General features: G+C 44.5%; 1 protein-coding gene across 3 annotated transcripts in view; it reads right to left on the minus strand.

Annotated features, from left to right (window-relative positions):
* Nucleotides 1–20,744, minus strand: part of LOC146185452 (uncharacterized) — a 64,393-nt gene that overhangs the window by 26,476 nt on the left and 17,173 nt on the right. For 2 of the 3 annotated variants that reach the window (XM_084606394.1, XM_084606395.1), the window contains exons 7-12: nt 17,048–17,211; nt 15,233–15,383; nt 12,831–13,046; nt 10,755–10,837; nt 4,504–4,578; nt 639–733 (exon numbers count right to left, since the gene is read on the minus strand). In XM_084606394.1, coding sequence (XP_084462520.1) covers nt 639–733; nt 4,504–4,578; nt 10,755–10,837; nt 12,831–13,046; nt 15,233–15,383; nt 17,048–17,211 — 784 coding nt within the window. The remainder of the gene's footprint in view (nt 1–638; nt 734–4,503; nt 4,579–10,754; nt 10,838–12,830; nt 13,047–15,232; nt 15,384–17,047; nt 17,212–20,744) is intronic. The other variant, XM_084606396.1, reaches the window with a different exon arrangement.

The following is a 20,744-nucleotide window of genomic DNA, read 5'->3' on the forward strand; positions in this document are numbered from 1 at the left end:
GGAATCCCGTGCTTTTTCGCGATTTCCACTTTGCTGGCCTTCCGTTCATCCACCTCGCGTAAAATAGCCACTTTCTCCTTCACCGTCTTGGCACAGTATTTCCCACGCGAACACATCTCGCGGACACAAGCTCACAACAAGCGGCGTGCAAAACGAGGGCTCACGAAATGCAACACGAAACCGTGGTCGATAACACTAAAACGTCGTTCCTCGAAGGAGTCGCGGCAGGAAAGACTGTTTAGTACTTGTTCCAGCACTCTAGCGGCGCCCCGATGGTTGTGCCATCTATCGTTCTGCCGTGAAAGCTTCCAACGATGGTTTTTAACAGCGCCGCTTGGCGGCGCGCAGTTCGAATTATGGGTGGCGGCGCCAATTTTTGAGTGAATTAACGAGCTGTTACGCGCATAGACTTCTATGCACTGCGGACCGGACCACGATGACTATTTCGAATTATCCAAAATTTCGAATTAACGAGTTCTGAATTAACGAGCTTTCACTGTATTGGTAGGCTGGCAAAAAACAAAGGGTAATGTTTCTATACCAGTACACATGTGAGAGTCACACAAATACAATGCAGGTTCCATTGGTTAAATATACACATATATTATGCCTTAACATAAAAGTAAACATCCACTCACAGCATTCCCCGGGAACGAGTCCTCGGTGACAGCTTCTCCCTTCGCTGCTCCAACAGCTTTTGGTAGCGCTCCTTCTGCTCAGGAGTCTGCAGAGCCTACAAGTGAACAATTGATCACAAGTGATCAATCTGTTTGGTTTGGTTTTCATGGTTTGATGTCCTGAGCCCTATAGAAACACTCGCTATAAGGGACACCACAGTGGGAAGCTACGGAAATTTTGACCACCTAACCAACAACCATTAAGGGCCAAAAGTTCAATTACCAAAGTAACCCCACTGAGCTGGAAAAGCTGGATACACACGGAAAATGTGCTATGCATTAAAATGAATGTCTGGTATGGGGATAGCCTGTACTGCACTTTTTGTATCACGAAGGTGTGTTGCCAAAACAAAAGCAAAAAGGGCGACAACCTGAGACTAACTTTACTCTACAAAGACTTAAGGGGGGACCCTGGTCTTAAGACAATATTTTTTATTTACTGGTAGATTTTGATTAATGTTGCACTGTGTTTGCAGCTTTTTGTGCTGATTTCAAATATGCACATTAATTTTATGTAAGCCATTTAGTTCTGAAGATATTGAGCACTTTATGTTCTTTGTTTGGAGGTGAGCTGTCAGTAAAACTACAGGAGCTATAATAAAACCTGACGTATTAAATCAATTTAGAACACACAGAGAATGCAAAAATCAAGATTGAATGTCCTGGTTCCATTTTAACCAAAGTTACAGCTTGTCAAAGTTCACAGACCAAAAAGCCACCTTGACACTCCAGAAAACATGAAATTTTTAAAAACTTTCCACATTAAGTACTACAAATTCATTTATATTTTTGCACTGTACATGAGTTTACCTTTCTGGTGCAAAAGGAATTATAGCAATATCATAAGTAGTACCAGAGATATCGTACCTCCAAACATGTACCGTCCTCAATATTTTGATTTTTAGAAATTGAGGAAAAACGTGTTGACAAATTTTTGAAGCACCAAAGCTAACAGTAACTCATTAAAGTTGGTTCTGACTAGCTTCTGATGCCAATGCATCATTTCCCATCGATATAATTCGCCCTCAACGAATGAAATTTCCGGCGAACGGAACGCATGGTCCGGAGGCCGCCACCAAGACGAGTGTGTTTGCATCGTGACCTCTGCAAAAGTTAGTGCCAAGTGCTGGCGCGCGATCGCGATTCTCACGTTCATGCAGTATAAACGCAGTAGGCCTGCAACTAGTGATAAGCGACCGCTGCTCGTCTTGCACCGCGTAGCATTCAGAAGAAAGTTTATTTCGACAAGATTTGGGATTCCGCGCAATCTTTTCTATGTTCCGCGTGTCGCGGGACGCTGCTTTGCGACTGCCACTGCGGCTGGTCGCGGCACTGCCTCACAGGGCGATCTATCCCGCGTTGAAAGCTGCACTTGCTCATCTGCACCCTCACGGTTCCGTACGCGGCAGATCGTGCCGCTCCTCGCTATCGCACTGAGCACGACCGGCTATGCTACGCCGTTATCAGGCCATCGCGGACTCGACGCGGAGCGTCGGCGCTTCATCATTGATTGCAGATAACCAGATGCGGCGATGCAGCATCCCCGGTGCGTTTATCTCCTCTCGCTACTTTGTTTAGGCTAACAACGAAGCGTGAATCTCAATATTGCGCATTTCGCGTTGTGGTTACGATGAGGGAACGGCGCTAGGCCTAAAGGAGAGACCTTTTCAAAATGGCGCCGTACCGCGAGCAGTCGACGCCGCCAGCCAACCAAAGCTCGCCTCTTGCTCACGTGCGATGGAAGTCCAATAGCAGGGCGTGTTTCACGCAATTTTATTCCTTTGTTTTCCGCTTCGGTGGGCTCGCATATGGTCACCAACCGAGATATTGAAATGCCTTGAATCGCGATCTTTCGAACGACATCAAGGTTATGCCCGCAGATCGCGTATTTCTCGAACTGCGGGAGATCGAAATTCAGCGCGATTTGACCTCAGTTTAAAGGGCCATACGCGCAGATTCTCGTCTTTGGAACGCTGTAACACGCAAATTAGGCGATATTTTTCAACGAAACTTCGGAGATAGCTGCGGAAAGATCCCAGAATCGCGAAAACGAGAAGATTGAAAATCCGATTTTCTGACCGATTTTCGGCTGCAAAGACCCGGGTCCCCCCTTAACAGTATGCGCTTGAAAGTGGTAGCTGCCCTGACAATAAAATTCTGTGACTTGCCCTCTTCTTGAAGCTCCGCGGTTTACACTTTGGGCCCTCTATACGTATTCCAGCTTTAGACTTTTCGAAATTTGGGACGGTAGAAATCACATGCTACATTTTAGATAGACATTGGAAGCACATTTATATTTTTCTTTTTTCAAACCCCATTACAATTCAAGTTGTTCTTTTGCCCTCATTTTCCTAAGAAACAAAATACTTTACTTTTCAAAAATAGGCTACGGATGATGCCTATGCCACATTGTATCTTTTTCTTGTAACTTCATTGTAGCAGCTATCACATCTGACAAACACAATTCACAAAACGCATATATATCACCCCGAGATGAATGTCCAGATTTAACAACGAATGTTAAAGAAACATGAAGCAAGCCCTTAGTTTCCCTACCCTTGTCTCCTGAATAGCTTCATGAGGGCCTCATTTTGGCAGTTTTGGTCCCAAAGTAGCCCAACGGGGGTTTCTCACACATCTGTCTACTTCACCGTTAGATCAAGCCCCATGTGGCACTTGCGGTAATATGGGACGTGCCGTGAACACTACCGTGAACAAATGTGACACCAGTGCATGCTTCCAGCGTCCGACACCTCGAAGCGACTCAAGCTATGGGGAACACTGCGGTGGACGGCTCTGGAAATTTCGACCGCTTGGCGTTCTTTAGCATGCATTGACACTACACAGAATATGGGCACCTTGCTTTTCGCCTCCATCTTAACGCGGCCGCCGCGGCCAGGATTGAATCCCACGTCCTTAGATTCAGCAGTCAATGACTCTAACCACTGAGACAGCAATGTACACAACACATGAAGGTCATAAACTCAAATTGCACTAGTGGCCATGCGGTTCTTCTTTTTTTCTACATTCTAAATGATTACCTTGAAGGCACAAAGTGGTTACACTACTAATTTACCACCGATAACACAAAAAGTTAAAAAAATAAGAAAGGAAGTAGATGTCAACGCACTTTCGTTGGTTTTGGCGACTGTTGGCTTCCTTTATACGCGCTATGCCACAACGAGCCTCTCATTTTTCTACCCATCTCTGCACAAGTATTAAAAACATGCATTTAGTCATCAAGAATTCACTGGAAATAATAGCTTTCTCAAACTGGTGATGCCAGCTGCTAGTTTGCTAGCTTTTTATGCTGGCAAACTACATTTTAAGACGGCAGCTTTTGGTAAAGAACTGGATCTAACCAGGATGTGCACAGGTTCTTTGAAAAATGACTGTAGAGAAAAGCCAGGCTTCACCTAAAATTGAAAAGTGATATCTTTATCTGCTGAGTAACACAGCGACATGATTGTGGAAGTGATTTGTTTCAGACAATTTTTTTACGAAAAGTTGACACAACATACATTCATTATTTGCGCCGAGTTAAAGTAAAGGTGCAAAATCGCCCCTTCTTTTTCCTGGAAGCAATAACATTGAGTTGCTTCAATGCTGTCTCGAAATATGTTGGGATGAAGACAGACAATCATCAAAGAATGCTTCGGTGCGAGACACAGTTTGAAGAAGAACGCTGACCTGAGAGCTGAAAGCCTCTAAAATTTATTAATTAATTCATAAAAGGAGAGGTCCCTACAGCACTGTTCCACCCTCCACTTCCTACTCTTACCTTCCCTTCAAGGATCAGGCAAACTGTGAAACACTCGATACTCACAGGCTTCTTAAGTGACAACCGGCCAATCTGCTGATGGCGCTCTGCCTTCTTCTTGGTTCTTGCCTTGTACTGCTCCTGCGTGGGACAAAGCCCGAGTACGAATATATCACATAATGCACAAATCAATGAACCGAATGCATAAATCAATCACGGCATAGCTGCCCCAATGTCACATTAACACTACCACAGCTGCCATACCCCAAAAACGCAGGGAAGCTTATCAACCTAGAATTATCCGCTGATGCTAGTGACATATCTGCCACTGCCAGAACACTAAAATGCTTACAAATTTTAGTAATTTCTTTTGAGTCAGATGCACAGAACAGATGCATCAGATGTGTTTAATGTGGTGTGGCAGATTTACTGTTCTAAAGTAACAAATTCAGTTACCTAACTACCGTCTTTTCCGGTTTATAGGACGCACCTTTTATATTTTGAGGCTTTTAACAAAAGAATTGATATATAAGACGCACTTCAATTTATTCAGGTTAGGGCAATAGGACTTGACTATATATGCTTTCTCAGCCATCGCGTGCTATGTGCATAATGTGAATTTTTTATTTTTTTTTTTCATTCCTGCCCGACTTCCTACAGAGGCAATGCATTTTCATTCAGCTAATACAGTCGAGCCTACTTATAATGGACGCAGTTACAACAAACGCTCGTTTATTGTGAACGAGGGACAGCTATCGCCAAAATATGTATTAGGGCTATGGCACTGCCTCACGGATAAAGCGAGCAACTGTGGTCGCACCACTCGGCTGTAACGAGCAGAGCTAGAGGCGTGCCCGGGCTTGAGCCGGCCCAAAAGCCTCTGCCCAACAGCCCGTGCCCGGCCCAGCCCACAGGCCGAGCCAGATACACTGATTGAGAGTACACACAACTTTAGCGAAAGAGCGAATATGGCCACAGTGCGCTAGGCATCTCATATGCAGAGCAATAAGTGTTTTTTTTTTGCGTCCTCCCCAAGCGACAGCGTCCGAGTTTTCTAGTGACGTCGATCCACATTTCCTCCATGCACCCTCACCATGAACGGATCTTTGCTAGCTGTCAACGGCCGAACAGAAGGGCCACTTGTGGGCGTGGATCCCACTTCGGTCACACCGGCGCAGATGTTTAGATATCTGTTGCGAGATTCACGCCATGCTGTCGCCTCTCGAGCGTATTTACGTTGCGGCTTCCTCCTGGTTTTGACATAGCCTCGACAGAAACGGGACATAGCACGTATCCAGTCAAAACGTCCATGGTCATTACGAGTTTCCTGGTTTCTAGAAAAATGCAATGCAGTGGCGGTGCCTTACCGACGCCGCAAACGACGACCGGTGAGCGAGATGAGCTCGTCGATTTCTTGGTCACAGAATCAGCCCCCTGCTTACAGTGTGAGCTAGCTATCTTTTGGAGGAGCAAGGAAGCTTTGTACCCAAAATTTGCTCCCCTTGCTAAGGACACATTCCAGCCACAAGTTAAAGCAGCAAAAGAAACTTCAACGCTGCCAGATTAATCATCCAGGAGTGCCGAAAATGCCTCAAGTCTTCACCAATGCGTAGCTTTTTGTTTTTGCAGAATAATTAGGATGATAGTCCTGTGTATGTGCTGCATCTCTATATATTCGACAAATTTGTCACCTTAAATGTGAGAAATAAATATTTCAAGACCTTTAATAAGCTCAAATGATATTCTTTCTGCTTCAACTGCAAATACAGCAAGTCAGGCCGGGCCTGGGCCTTCAGCCCGAGCACAGGGCTAGGTCGGACTCGGCCTGCAGCCTACGGCCAGGGCAGGGCTCGGGCTCCAAATTTCGGCCCATGCAAACCTCCATTAAAAGCATCCCACAGGGGCCATACCCCACTGCCAAACAGCCTGTCGACCCTCGTCGCATAAACAGGTTACAAGGCCATCGGTGCAACCCAGTTGAGTAAAGTGCCTAATGTAGAAGAAAAAAGAGTGGTAAGTGTGAGAGAGAAAGATGCAGAGTTGAAGGAGAAACTGCTGCACATGGCCAGTGATCGACCGCCTCCACCGATACAATGTCTGGATACCATTTCTGAGGTAAACCTTCCTTGGCCATAAAGCCCAAAGCGTACATCGCCGGTCGAGTCGGATCTGCCCCTTCTGTGCTGCTGCAGTGTGGAGGCGGTGCAAAGGCAGCAGACATGTAGTACATGCCGCGCACAATGCCCTATGGTAGCACCACCATTGCTTCTAAGCAGAAAATTGAAGATGCGGATGGCAACCGGTCACCAGATACCATGACTGCTTCAATCATATTATTGCATTCATAATGCGGCTTGTACCCAGAAAGTACTTTGGCCACGAGAATATGATCATGCTAGCTGTCTCTGGGAAGTGGAAAGGTAGTGTCTGCTGCAAGAAAACGGTGCCCATAAGCTACTTAATTTTGCGGGCCTTTGCATTTTTTTTTGGCTGAAATGGGAGCCATCCACTTACTAAGAACTTTGGATCGTTCAACTGTACAGTCGCATCTTCACATGGGTTCAGATAATACGACCGCAAAAATATATTCAAAGCTTGCCTTGTTTCGAACTTCCCCCCTCCAAGAGGCAGTGAAAAAGTGCTAGGGAGGGGGCGGGAATAATAGTCGCAGTTAAGAAACCACTTATAGCTAATGTTTCAGTACTTTATGTTTTCATAATGAACCTCCTTTCCTGCTTCTGTTATTAAGAATTTACTTTTTTTATATATATTTGTAGCAGGCTCCTCAGTTCCGCCCTCGTCACTGCATGCAGTGCTGACCCTGTGACCTTGAGCAACTTGCCAAGATGCTTGCAGGTGCCCCGATAACGACTATGTTGAACAGATCACCTATGAGAAGGGAGGGAGGGAGCGTGACCCTCTTGGCAAAGTTAATAGGGTGTCAAGTTTTAAGCACCTTTTGCAATGACCTTTGCACGGTATAGAAGCCCAAAACAAATATGTATACCTTTGCAAGGTATACGTGCTTCGGGCGGGCCGGGCCAAGCTGGATACCCCAATACCGAGCACATGCAACTTTTGCGAAGCGCAAATATGGCCATGGTGCAATAGGAGTCTAGAATGCACAGCACTTTCCCGCGTTCTCACGCGAGAGCTTTTGAGTTATATCCTGGTGTCGACATGCCTTTCCTCCATTCCTCCTCATCATAACCCTCAATGACCGAACAGAGGGGGCCCTTGTGAGCTATTGAGTTTCATGTTTCACAGCTCTGCTTCGGTAACGCCAGCACATCTGTGCTGGCGTTACCGATTAGGTATTATTTTTAGGTATTATTTTTAGGTATTATTTTTAGGTTAGGTATTATTTTTAGATTTGTTGTGGCTTGCTCTTGTTGTGGCTTGCTCCTGCCTCGACTTGGTCTCAGTTGAAGTGTGACATAGCTGAAAGCATCCGCGGTGGTTGAATTTCCTCTTGTTTCTCGGCGCAGACAATGTGGAAGCGCTCTTCCGGCACCGTGAAAAGCACGCGTGGAAGGCTCTCAGTGAGACAGATGAGCTCACTGAGCACTTGGCAACAAAATCAATTCCTTGTTCAGATTTAGAGCTAGCGCACTTTAGAAGAAAACAAGTGCTGCTTACCAAAAAATTGCTTTCCTTGCTAAGAAGGTGGTAATCATTTCAACCACAAGTTAGGGCACTGAAAGAAACTTCAGCGCTACTGGATCCAGGAACACCGTAAATGCCTCAAGCCTTCATCAATGCATCACTTGTTACAATAATTCTATGTATGTGCTGTGCCTCTATATATTCCACAAATTTGTCATCTTAAACATGAGAACTCAACATTTCAAAATCTTAGATAAATTCATCATCCTCAAATTATATCTTTCTATACCACCGCTTCAACTACAATTATAGCCTGTCAGGCCGGGAGGGGTCCAGCACTGGACCGGGTCAGGCCAGGCTCATGCCCTTTCAGTGTCGGGCCAGCCCGCACTTGGGTCAGTAGCATATGGCCCGGACCAGGCTTGGGCCGAAATTTTGCGCACCTCTAATCTTGAGCACCAAGGGGAAAAAAGTGCGTTATGTTCTTAAAACGCTTCGAGATATGATGCAAGGTGCGATCTGGAACCAATGCTCCGATAGGAAAAAAAACTGTTCCATGCATGTAAATGTAGTACGGTGCAACCTCGTTATAACGAACAGTTAAAAAATTAAAAAATTGTTCGCTATATCCATAATTTGTGATATAAAATTTTGTAGAAAATACATGCAAGAGCAGCAAAATTCAATCAGAGAAGGCACAGCAACTGAGAGGGGGCTTACTTGGGTCACATCCATTTATTTACGCGCACAGAACTGTGTTATCGCGGCCTGCTTTTCTGTGTTGATCACGTTCCGTATCACGCCCTGTTTGCGAACACTCAACAAGGGCAAACCCACTGCCCTCAATAGCACTGCAGTAGATCTAATGCAGAAAGCGCTTCTTGTGAAGTCTGAATGTTCTCATCGTCTGCAGGGTCAGCCTAAACCGCGTCTGCGGGATGTTCAGAGACTTCCGCAGCGATTTCGGCGTCCGTCAGTACAGTCATGGTTGGCTCAGTGTCATCGCCCCTACAAAGTCTTCTACAGTCATTGTTGCGGGCATGTCACCAACATGACGGGAAAAATCGTTCCAGGCCTCATCAAGCTCGCAGAGCTCTGCTTCGTCGGGATCGTCCCCATCGTCACTTGATGCACGGGCCTACAAAGTCTTCTACAGTCATTGTTGCGGGCATGTCACCAACATGACGGGAAAAATCGTTCCAGGCCTCATCGAGCTCGCAGAGCTCTGCTCCGTCGGGATCGTCCCCATCGTCACTCGATGCACGGGCCTCTGCTGGAACAAAGCCTGCATGCCGAAAGCAGTTGGCAATCGTTTCGCCTTTCACGCTGTCCCATGCCGCTTTAATGCTCCCAGCAAGTCGATCTTCAAGTCCTGCTTTATACAAAGCTTCACGAGAAGAGTGTCAATCAGTCTCCTCTTGTAAACTGCCTAGAAGGCCCTGATTTTATCTCGAGCTTGGTCTTTAACGTCAGTGCTGCTCTTTTTCACGTTCCACCGCTATCACAGCCCTACGCACACCCACGCAGCAGACTCGACACGACCACTAACACAGCCTCCACAGACCGCTAAGACGGCCACGCCTGACGCCGCTACTAACGCTAAAACGCAAAAGACGCAAAAGGGCAAAAACAACATTCGATTGCGCCGCTGCCGCCACTGCTGAAGCGGCATTGTCAGCGATTGTGAGATGCGAACAATTTCTTTGGCTGTCAACTCTCGATGTCGACGTGGCATCTGTGGCGCTGTCAGCAAATGCGAGGTCAGTCCAGAACGTTTGCTGCGCTGCACAACACACTTGCAGTGCAACGAAGCCTACCTCCTGCTATTAAAGTGAGGTAGTGCTTAGCGTCGCGAGATTCGTTATATCCCTATTATGCCGCACCATGTTCGCTATGGGAAGTTAAAAATACATGCGTTTGACAAACATATTTCGGAAGAGTTCAAAATATTTAATAATTCGTTATATGCGTGTTTGTTATATCAAGGTTTGACTGTACTTTCTGCACCATGCAAATAGCTACAAGACCAAATGTCATTACTAGTACACTGCATCTACTTGGGAACAATGGAAATGATGAGCAATCATAAAAGCTGGGAACGAAAGGTGACGTGTTGATATATGCCTTGGCATTAAGGCAAGTAACACAGAAAGAAAAAAAGAATTACGCCAATCTATACACCTCTCTCTTATTATGTACACTGCTTTCAGAAGCTTTAGCTTCAAGCATCGAACTTACTGTGACATTGCGTGCCTTCTAAGAATTCTGAAATGGCCAGAAGAACATATTAGCATTTTCACATTCTCTAACAAATTCCGGAACTAGTCTCTGCTACAGGACACTACCCTGGAGAAAAGGTATTCATCCTGTGCTTGGTTTGTACATACAAATGTAACCAACACCTCGGCTTAGCACGCAAAAAAAGACGCCTGCTTACAACATACTCCATGTACTAATAAAACCATGACAAACAATAAACTTTTCACCATTTCGCACACAGTGCAATTAGAGAATAAGATTGCTCTGCATTCAACACAGGGACTATACAAAACTGAACACCTATGCATCTAGCCTTCGATTACAAATTATCCATTTTTGCGTACAAGCGAGACTGACACCATGCTGTAACTGTTAATATGTTAACATAGCTGGTGTGTTAACCATTCCTTCAAGAGGCCCACAGCAGGGAGGCATGCACGACCGGCACATACCTCACAGTCGGCAGCCGTGGTGCTGTGGTACAGCGGACAGCACTCCAGCGTGGCGTGCGATGGAAACCTGCCACTCAGGTGTCCTGGGAAAATGATGATGGCCCACAAAATGACTCATACACCTCATGGAATACCAAACTACCTATACCAAGCAAAGTACATCCCTCAACTTGTTCCATGACGCATCTCTCAGAGTAACTTTGACTAAAAAACCCACGTACAATCCTTTAACCCTTTCGCTGTCGGGCGTTTCTGTCCGTGACGCACCCCCAGTGTCGGCTTAGTTTTGGGGAACGAGCATAGCGATTTATTTTTTATTATGATTGCTATACAAATAACATAGTCAACAGAACATGCACATTTCAGTGTTCTGCAGGTGTTAATTAACATCATCATCATTATTAGCCTGATTATAGATTAGATAAATGAAGATAAGAAAAAAAACTGCTTAATACTTCTTGAGAGACTGAATGCGAGCTCAACTTGTATTTATAATAAAAAGAGCCATCGCTCCGGTATGCAGTCGAAAGTCCTGCGCGGTCAGCCATCCGAAAGTAACTGCACGCACGGAGGGTGCACTTTCAGTGGCCCGCACAATGAAGATATATGGCACGTTGCAAAATCAAGATGACAGAAGGAGATTGAAAGAGGCTAGAACAACCTCCTTTGCTGCTGCTAGCTGCAAGCAAGGAAGCGGCAAAAAGAGCGAAAGCAGCGATCGAGTCATGTGTCGACCTATTGGAGAGGCAACGGCGCGAGCCCCTGAACGTGACGCGTCATAGCAGACACGCCAACAGAATAAAAATAAAAACCTGAAAACCTGCGGCAGATAGCAGAACAACCCTTGAACCCGTAGCCGAACGCACGTGCCGCGAAACGAGCGCCACATGATCCCTTAGCGCGATAGAGTAGCGTGCGCGAAGCGACTGCACCCCCATTAAAGAAGGTGGCAGGGGTGGGCGCGGTCGCTCCATACTCTTCAGTAAATACGTACCAACACAACGCGGGGCGAAAATACAAACTTGTAGAAAAATTTGACAGATGGCTCAGCCTGTCCAAGTGTACCAGCTTCGCGCACAGTAGCGAAGTTTTGAATGCATGATAGAGAGCGTACCGGTATGTCGGTACGTACCGGAACGTACTAGTACGTTCATGACAGCAAAAGGGTTAACCCCTAATCATAGATATATACACCACAGTAGTTAAAGCAGGCCAAAATGCGACTAGTAGCTTTATTTTTATATTTTGCAATGCTCAAGATCAGATCAGAAAGCGAAGAACCCAGTGGTGGTCAAAACTAGTGCTTGTAGTTGATCTTTATCTCCTTGTTCCAATTAGTTGGCATTTCATGTTTTAAATTATGCTGATCAAAGCATCTCAGCTGCACTATGATGCTGAGCACAGGAATAAGTTTTCAATTCTGTGCTGCAGCATAGTACAAATACTTCACAAACGGCAATAATGGCAGCCTCAGTATTCTCGGGGCTTAGTGTTAAAAAAAGCACCTCATATGCACTGCAAATAAGTACCATGTCACAGGGTTTGCAGAAAATCCTAGCATCCCTTTCAACTATGGAGAGAGAATCCTGTTGCAGGAAACAGTGTTCAATTAAAAAAAAAGCCAGCTACATGCCACAGTAAGTAGTAGTTATAAAGTCCAATTGGACGAATAGATATTTTATTATTGCCTACGGTGGACATAATTCCAAACAAAAAATAAACTGAATGATGTCAGCCTGATGCTGCAGATTGCTTTATGGTCCCCTGCACCAGCCATCGACTACAATGGGTGCATTTCAAAATTCCATAACACTACAAGCACACAGGACATTCTCATGTTAAAAATAGAGGCAATTCTATCTCTAAAAAGCTTCACAAAGAAATTTTTCGCTGCTCAGCCACTCATGTCAATGAGGGACAGGGAAAAAAACCATCGAATCATTGTGCACGACATGTTTCACGGAACCAAATGCTTTGACTGTTTGCTATGGCTTCAAACACGTTTAACCACTGTACACGGTACTAGCATACCATCACCTACACAAAGTGCACACATCAACTAAGAATACCACTGACCCTTGGAATCACAGCCGGCAAGGGTGCAGTGGGGTTCATCCCCTTCCCTGGGAGACTGGCCGTTGGCAGCAGGCATTTCACGCAGAATGCTTCGTGCACCGCCCCTACCATTCTTGGCTGGCAGGCGACCCTTGGCGGCACGACGCCGTGGAGTGCTCTCTGTACTTGCTACCGCTGGAAGCTCGGCGACAGAAGAATCCTTGCCGCCTGCCTTTCCTGCGTGCAACAGCGTGCCCTTTCATGCTTCAGGAATTCCAACAAACCAGAGGCTCAGCAAGAGCAGCAAAACAACAGCAAAAAAAAAAATATGCAGTAGACTGCATTTAAGGTGAACTTGAAGGGACCAGAAAAACTGTTCATATCGTCGTTCGTTCGTCTTAGGAGAAGTGCCCCTAAAAAAAAAAGGCATGTGAGCATGCTGGTGTCTCCAAATATATGTTACATGAAAAAATGTGGATAAAACACCTTCCACAGAGAAAATATTTGGAACAGCACTTTCTGCACTATGCATAACCTCAGCTGAAGAAAGAGCATAGAACAGCCATTTGCTAACAGGATTATGTGAGCTGGGTTTTCTGTCTCATCTTTCTCGCTGCAGCCCACACTGTGGTTGCTATTTATGTGGTTGCTTTTTTCCTTACTTTCACTTTGCATCCTGCTCTAGATGCTTGTGTGCAGCAGGCAGTCATGCGTCTCAGCTCGCTCCATCTACCCCACCGCCTTTCTGTACGGTGCACGCAATACATATAGCACCAATATCTAGCCATCTCTTGCATCATGATAATGTATGTTGTGACACCACATCAGATAAAAATGCGGCCCCAGAGTTTGTAAGCCTGAAGTCAGTCTGCCGCATGTGACACACACATAGGTGACTCCACGAGAGATCAAAATGCCTAAATATGCCAGGCTTTTAATTTCCTTGATTACTTCACATGTTATGCACACACTGTTCTGTAGGCCAGTAGTGAAATTAGTTTTGTGAGAATTACAACACTGCATCTGTACTTAAAAAAACTTCAATGAGAGAGGTAAGTGTCCAGTCAGCTATAAGCAAACAGTTACCATGGCCCCTGCTTGCACCATGAAGAAAGGAGAGCTGCAAAATGGCACCTTGCACCCCAAAGCAGGGACCCTTTCCAAACCGGCCCACAAGTCTCACTGCCAAGCATTCCACCAACAGCATTCAAGTGTGCACCATACGTTGGCAGCGAACTTTTTCAATGTTCCTTTCTAAAACAAGGAAAAATGGCAGATGTTTTTAGCCATTTTCTTCTTTTAGGGAAATCGGTCTCTTTCAGTTAGCTGTATGGGGCAAAAAAGCGGCAACTGACTGCAAACATTTTCTCACGGTTTACAGAAAGGACGAGAGAAGCAAAGAGCATCAGGTTTTTTGCTTCCCCTGGTACACGCGCTACACGAAGTTGATTGTAGTAATAAGCGTGTTGATTGATGCTTGTTTCAGAGCGTCTCACTTTGAAGATACTCATTCAGCATTAGCACATGATATGTTAAAGGACCTTAGGACAATACAGGCCAGTCACATGCGTGCAGCTTTTAATATTACTGATTACCTCGATTGTAATTTTTTTGGTTTTTGGTAGGGCAGCATATTTTACATAATAAAGAGAACAATTCGCATATGAGATTCTTCTCCGACTGAAAAAAAGCGTCATTCTCACAGACTTTTACAAATATCCTGGAGTTAACACAAGGGTTTTCACCTTTTGGCCTTTCAGTGACAGTGTCAGTGGTGTCAAAAAAATGCAAAACTGAAATGGACATTAATGCTTGAGAAAATTGGCAGAAGCCCAGTAAGAACTCATTATGGGGGCTCACCAAGAGCTTGTTACTTATTATGGCTTTGTCATTTATTACGTCTTGTTCAAGACATAATAAATGACAAAGAGTCTCGAAGTTGTCACTCCTGGAAGCCGTTTGTGACAGCCATAATCCAGTGCTCTCCACTGAGGCAGTCAATGCTGTAGCCCATGAGCTTGGCTAAATCGTAGCTTTTTTTTTTCCGCCGTAGATAAAAAAAAAAAAATATGGTTCCACGCACTGACTAGTAAAATTTGCTACTAATGAGAAAAAGCTTTCCAAGAATCGAGTTGACTGCCTGAATACCCAGGTGCTCAAGGCCAAACCCTCTGCACTCAATGAAAAAGAAAACAAAACATTGCAGTGATAATCTTGGCTGTGGGGTCTTTTTTTTTGAGTTCGTCTTCAGCATTACTACACTGATGTCGACAGGAGTAGAAGAATCTCCTGAATTAAGGTGCACAAATCATCGAAGAATCAGTGCTCAGCCATATCAGCTGCCAGAGCCATGCTCGCGATTTTTTCGCGCAACATTCTTTAACTCTGTCACGTCAAATGCTGAAGGCCAAGCCAGAACAGACCTTTCTGTCGCCCTCGCCTTGAGGGTGTCACATTGCCGCTGCTCTTGGCATCGGGAACCTTGAGACCAGGGCTGTGAGGACCGGAGGCCTTCTGTGGTGTGCAGGGTGCCACTACATCCTGATGCATTGGCTCATTCTGGCATTGGTTCTGCTGCAGAAAGGGCATGAGAAGGCTGTCAGGTGTTTCTTTCATCTGGGAAAGTATGACTGGACTACTAGCCTTCAGTTTAAACTGATATGAAATTCTCAACTATAACGACAGGTACTCAACCCAGAACACCTCTTGCAAAGCATTCTTTTATGTCATAATTTGCCTAAACAAATTATGAAACAAACAAAAAAAGAAAAGGACGAGTCTCCATACTTTGAAAACTCTGTAGACCTATTCACCAAAAAGTGCAAACCAGAAATTGTCAAACAGATGAACAACACCTGTCTGCTTGTAATGCCCTGCTAAAAAACCTTCTATGCCTCTTTTGCCTCTGACAAAAAGTGACCATGACTTCTAAGGTACCATTAATAGATGGTTATGGTTACGCAGACATCCTGTGGATGTCTGCGCAACCTGTACATGTAAATGCAGAGCAGAACTACTTCACTTAAGGTAGGAGGCCACTTTGAAAACTCATTATTTTTGAAGAAAAAAAAAAATCAATTTTTTCAAACTTTATATAATTAAACTGCACAATAAATTCTGAATGACTAGCAAAAAATTATGCTTTTAACTAAGTTATTTAAAAGATACCGCCAAATTTGTAACTCTCTGCGCATTTTGCAAAACAAACAGCTTCGGTTTCCACATTCCAAAATATTTTTTCATGTTTTCATGGCCTTGCTTTTCTTTCTTCGAAATATTTCGATCATAATAATTGCTTCAAAGCATGTATTTCTATTTTTGTTTGCATTTAACGACAAAAATGATCACAAGGGGGATGCATATATTTGACCACGTAGGTTGCGAGTTGATGAACTTGCAGACTAATCTTTTTAAATTTTATTTCATCAATTTATATAATCATTTTTAAATAACAGCAGAAAAATTCTACTTTTGAATTAAACCATTCCAAAGGCAAACAAGTTTGCAACCCTCTGAGCATTTTGGTAAAAAAAAGACTGTTAGCTCTGGTTTTCACGTATCAAAAAATATTTCCCTGTTTTAGTCGTCTTGCTTTTTTTCTGCTTCTTAATTTTTAGGTTTTATAGTAATGCTCCTTTTCATGCATGAATGTCTATTTATGTTTGCATTTAACAACAGAATCTTTCACAGGAGGGACGCATGACATTTGGACCACGTAAGTGATGTACACTGGAGCGTCCCCGCTAGAATTTACCCAGCAAACTTCCGGTTCAGAGCCTTGTGTGCTTCTAAGCTTTCAGGTTAAGCGGTTTAACGACATGGGGAAGGTGAAAGCTTGTTTGAAAGCTTACTTGACAAGAGACGAACAGAGCATCAGAAAAACCTCCCATCACTCTATTGGTAAAATAAACACTATTTTCGCAGAACCACAGAAGTTAACTAAATCATAATTTAATCTGCCAGAAGAATTTCGTTCCAAAATCATGCCAGAAGAATCATGCTTTTAACGCTCAATACTACACGATGCTGGCTAACCTAAAACGCAGAAAATACTGCAGTGCTCGCCCTAAGCATTTCTAGCTCCTTTTTTTGTATGGAGCATTCTCCTTCTTTCATGTGTCTTATATCAGCTCCCGGTGATCTGCCACAAGCTGCATTCAAGTGCAGTAAGAACTCAAGTGCAGTAAGAACCCCACAGGGCATTCTTGGCACAATGAGAAAGGACCAGCCTGACATACGTTTTGAAGGTTGTTGCGCTGCGCATGCCGTGTCATTCTCGGCCGCTTTGGTGTTGACGGATGAGGGCTCTCGTCCCCGCTCTTTTCTTTCTCTGCAGCTTCGGGAGCCATGCCATTGGTCACTGCCTGCTCGGCACTGGTCTCGGTACAACGGGAACACTTTTCTGGGCATACGGAAATGATACAGTGCATATGTCCACACTCAATCTACAATGAGACTTTTGAGATAAAGCCAGGTTTATGCTATTTTCTGGAAAGTGGCTAAAAGTTTGATCAAATACATCAACTCAAATAAACAGAACCTTTTTCTTTTAATACCCTCAAAGTAGCTGGGATTAAGGCGCCAATTAAAATTAATAACAGCAATCCACTGCAGTGCGATACTAGTAGTATAGTCGCAAAGGAAAAGATTTTTTTTTTTTGGCGGAGTAATTCCCCATGATCAGTTCAGTTCAGGCGTTCAGTCGTGTCCGACTCTTCGTGACCCTATGGACCATGTCACGCCACGCTTTCCGGTCTCTCACTATCTTCTTAACATCACATAGCTTCATCTGCAATGCCTCGAGAATGCCATCTAACCATCGCGTTCGCTGCCTACCCCTTCTCCGGCGACCCTCAACCTTTCCCAACATCAAATCTTTCTCCAGCGACTCCTCTCTTCTCATCAGATGACCAAAGTAGCTGAGCTTTAACTTTAGAATTTGACCCTCCAATGAGCAGTCAGGGTTTATGGTCGACAATATCGACTGATTTGATCTTCTGGCAGTCCAAGGAACTCTTAAGAGTCTTCGCCAGCACCACAATTCAAACGCGTCAATTCTTCGGCGGTCAGCCTTTTTCACAGTCCAACTCTCGCATCCATACATCACAACTGGAAAGACCATAGCACGGGTTATACGGATCTTGGTTGGTAGACTAATGTCTCTGCTCTTTACTAGGCGGTCAAGGCTAACCATTGCTCTCTTTCCCAGAAGCAGGCGTCTCCTAATTTCATGGCTGCAGTCTCCTTCCGAGGTAATCTTGGCGCCCAAGAATAGAAAATCTGTCACAGCTTCCACTTCTTGTCCATTGATGCTCCAGGACTTGATAGGGCAAGACGCCATGATCTTCGTCTTTTTAATGTTCAGTTTAAGCCCAAACTTCTCACTCTCTTCTTGTACGCGCATCAGAAGTCTCTTGAGTTCCACTTCACTTTCTGCCATTAAAGTGGTATCATCCGCATATCTAAGGTTGTTGATACGTTTTCCAGCAATCTTCACTCCAGCTGAAGACTCGTCCAGACCAGCCTTCCTCATGATGCACTCTGCATATAGGTTAAATAGGCAGGGCGACAGTATGCAGCCTTGCCTCACCCCTTTCTCAATCGGAAACCAATCAGTAAGACCATGCCCAGTTCTGACTGTGGCCTCTTGCCCTTCATAAAGGTTCCTGAGGAGACAGATGAGGTGAATTGGAACTCCCATCTCTTGGAGAGCTTTAACGACACAAATCATTACAAACATTCGTCTGAGTGCAGCTTTCATAGAAGCTTGAAAGCTGAAGGAATATATTAGTCTTAAAAGTTAAAAGAATATTGCTTGACCAAGAAGAATCTCTGTGAAGTTTTGCGATGCTAATGGCAGAGTTCTAAATCTCATTTTAAAATAAATACAACAGAGCCAAAATGAAAGCGAAGACAAAGCCTGAATGAAAAGTTGCGCGTGAAATTCCAGCACTAACATTTTTTTTTTACGTCGAATTCTGTGAGAAACTATCTGAATTGTCTCACATTGTTTATTCGTCTTACATGAGGATACTGTAGTGTCAAAAATGAGTAGATGGCTTTGCTGAAACATACTTTAAAAGCTTTAGATGCTCCCTTTAACATAAAACACTTATTAAAACATCATCATCATCAGCCGGACTATGCCCACTGCAGGACAAAGGTCTCTCCCATTTTCCTCCAATTAACCCGGTCATGTGCTAGCTGCATCCACTTGACCCCTGAGAACTTCCTAACCACATCCATCTATCTAACTTTGTGCTGCCCCTTACTAAGCTTTCCTTCCTTTGAAATCCAATTTTTTACCCTTAGTGATTATTTGTTATCCTCCCTTCGCAATGCCCATTTTTTTGCTTCGTCATTTCCTTCAGATTCTCATTAACTCGATTTATTTCTCTGACTCACTCTGTCTGCATGCTTTGTACCTTTTAAAGGGGTCATGCCATGGTCATCGAATATGTTACAGTTTTGTAGTCTGGAAGATAATACTGGACCTTATTATTTTACAGTCGTGCCTCGTTAATATGGACACTTTGGTTTCCGACCAAAACTGTCCATAAAGCGAGTCATCCATAATAACGAGTCATGAATAAAAACAAAGAATTTTATTGAGAAAAAGAAATTGTAATTAACGACTGCTTTTGTACATAACGATGTGCACTGGACTCAAAATTTCACAAAACACCGGCAATTTTGAGTGCATTATCCTTGTCACTGTTGTCTTCGAAAAATGGTAGGTCAGTCTGAAGCGACTCGCTTACCATGACACCCGTGATGGTGGGCTTTGTGTTGGTCGAACCTTCGAGTACGAACTCCTCACTGGCCGATGAATCAGCGTCTGATTCTCTACTCACCGCCACTTCCAAAATGGCCTCGTCACTGAGCAAAGTACGCTAAGTAGCTGCTGAGATTCTCCTGAGGCGAGGAGACAGCTGAGCTGTCGATACTAGTCCCTCACGGCTTGAATGACTGAGATGGCTTTTGCCGCTTGTATTCACAGATTTCTTTGCGCCTACATTCAGCTCTGTTCTTTTGCGTTTAACTCCCGCCATGCCAAAAGCCAGACTCAAGTTGAGGGTTATAAGCTCCTGATGCTTTGCACTTTTTTGCCTAGTTAACCTTTCTGCCTTTCCGGTCTTCTGATTTTCTTTTTTTGCCTTGTACTGTTTCTGTAAGGAAGCAAGGGAGTCAAGTTGGCAAGCTGCTATGCAGAGGGCTATCGAACATCCCATCTTCTTGGCGGCGTTTTTATGTGTTCCTATAAAACAAACACTGCAAGCTGAAGTACAGTTTAGAACGACGGCTAGCCGACTACGAAGAGCTCAGACCTTGTCAACCAAATCTGCATCTATGGGTTCAGCAGCCAAGCACTCTAACTACAGAGCCAGCACAATGGGGCCAAGTAACAAAATGCATGCCATTACATTTCCTTCTAGCCTGTAGTTTGCTTCACAGAACTAATGTATACAAGGAAAAGTAAATAGCAAGAAAACACTAAAGGCTGCATCGTTGACTCAAAGCGAAGCCGACATGCGGACTGCCTTGTGTGCAAAATGTAGCAGTTCGGCAGCGCAACAGGGACGAAAACCAGGAGCATGAGAGGGAAGCGCGTCCAGGACGGGACGCCCGGTCCTGGTTGCGTGTTCGTACGTCGCCTTTCTTTTGTCGCTCTACTTTGTGAGTGTGTCTTAACTCTCACCGAAAAGCGTTAACGGCTTCATGGAACACACATTGCGCTTTGGGAAAGAAAGCTTCAGTTCCCACCGCCACTTTTGGCGCTTGTCTTTCTTCCTGCCATTTCTTTCTTACGCTTTTACCGGCCTCTCTGTTCACGTTCAGCAGAATTTATTGCTACCGCATGTTGCTGTTTTCCCGACTGCGGAGGCACTTCCGCTGCACCCAGAAATCTCCTGGTTCCCCTTTTTCGGGGTCTTT

Source organism: Amblyomma maculatum, chromosome 6 (genome assembly GCF_055883805.1).
Source record: "Amblyomma maculatum isolate TAMU_Amacu chromosome 6, ASM5588380v1, whole genome shotgun sequence".
NCBI lineage: Eukaryota > Metazoa > Arthropoda > Arachnida > Ixodida > Ixodidae > Amblyomma > Amblyomma maculatum.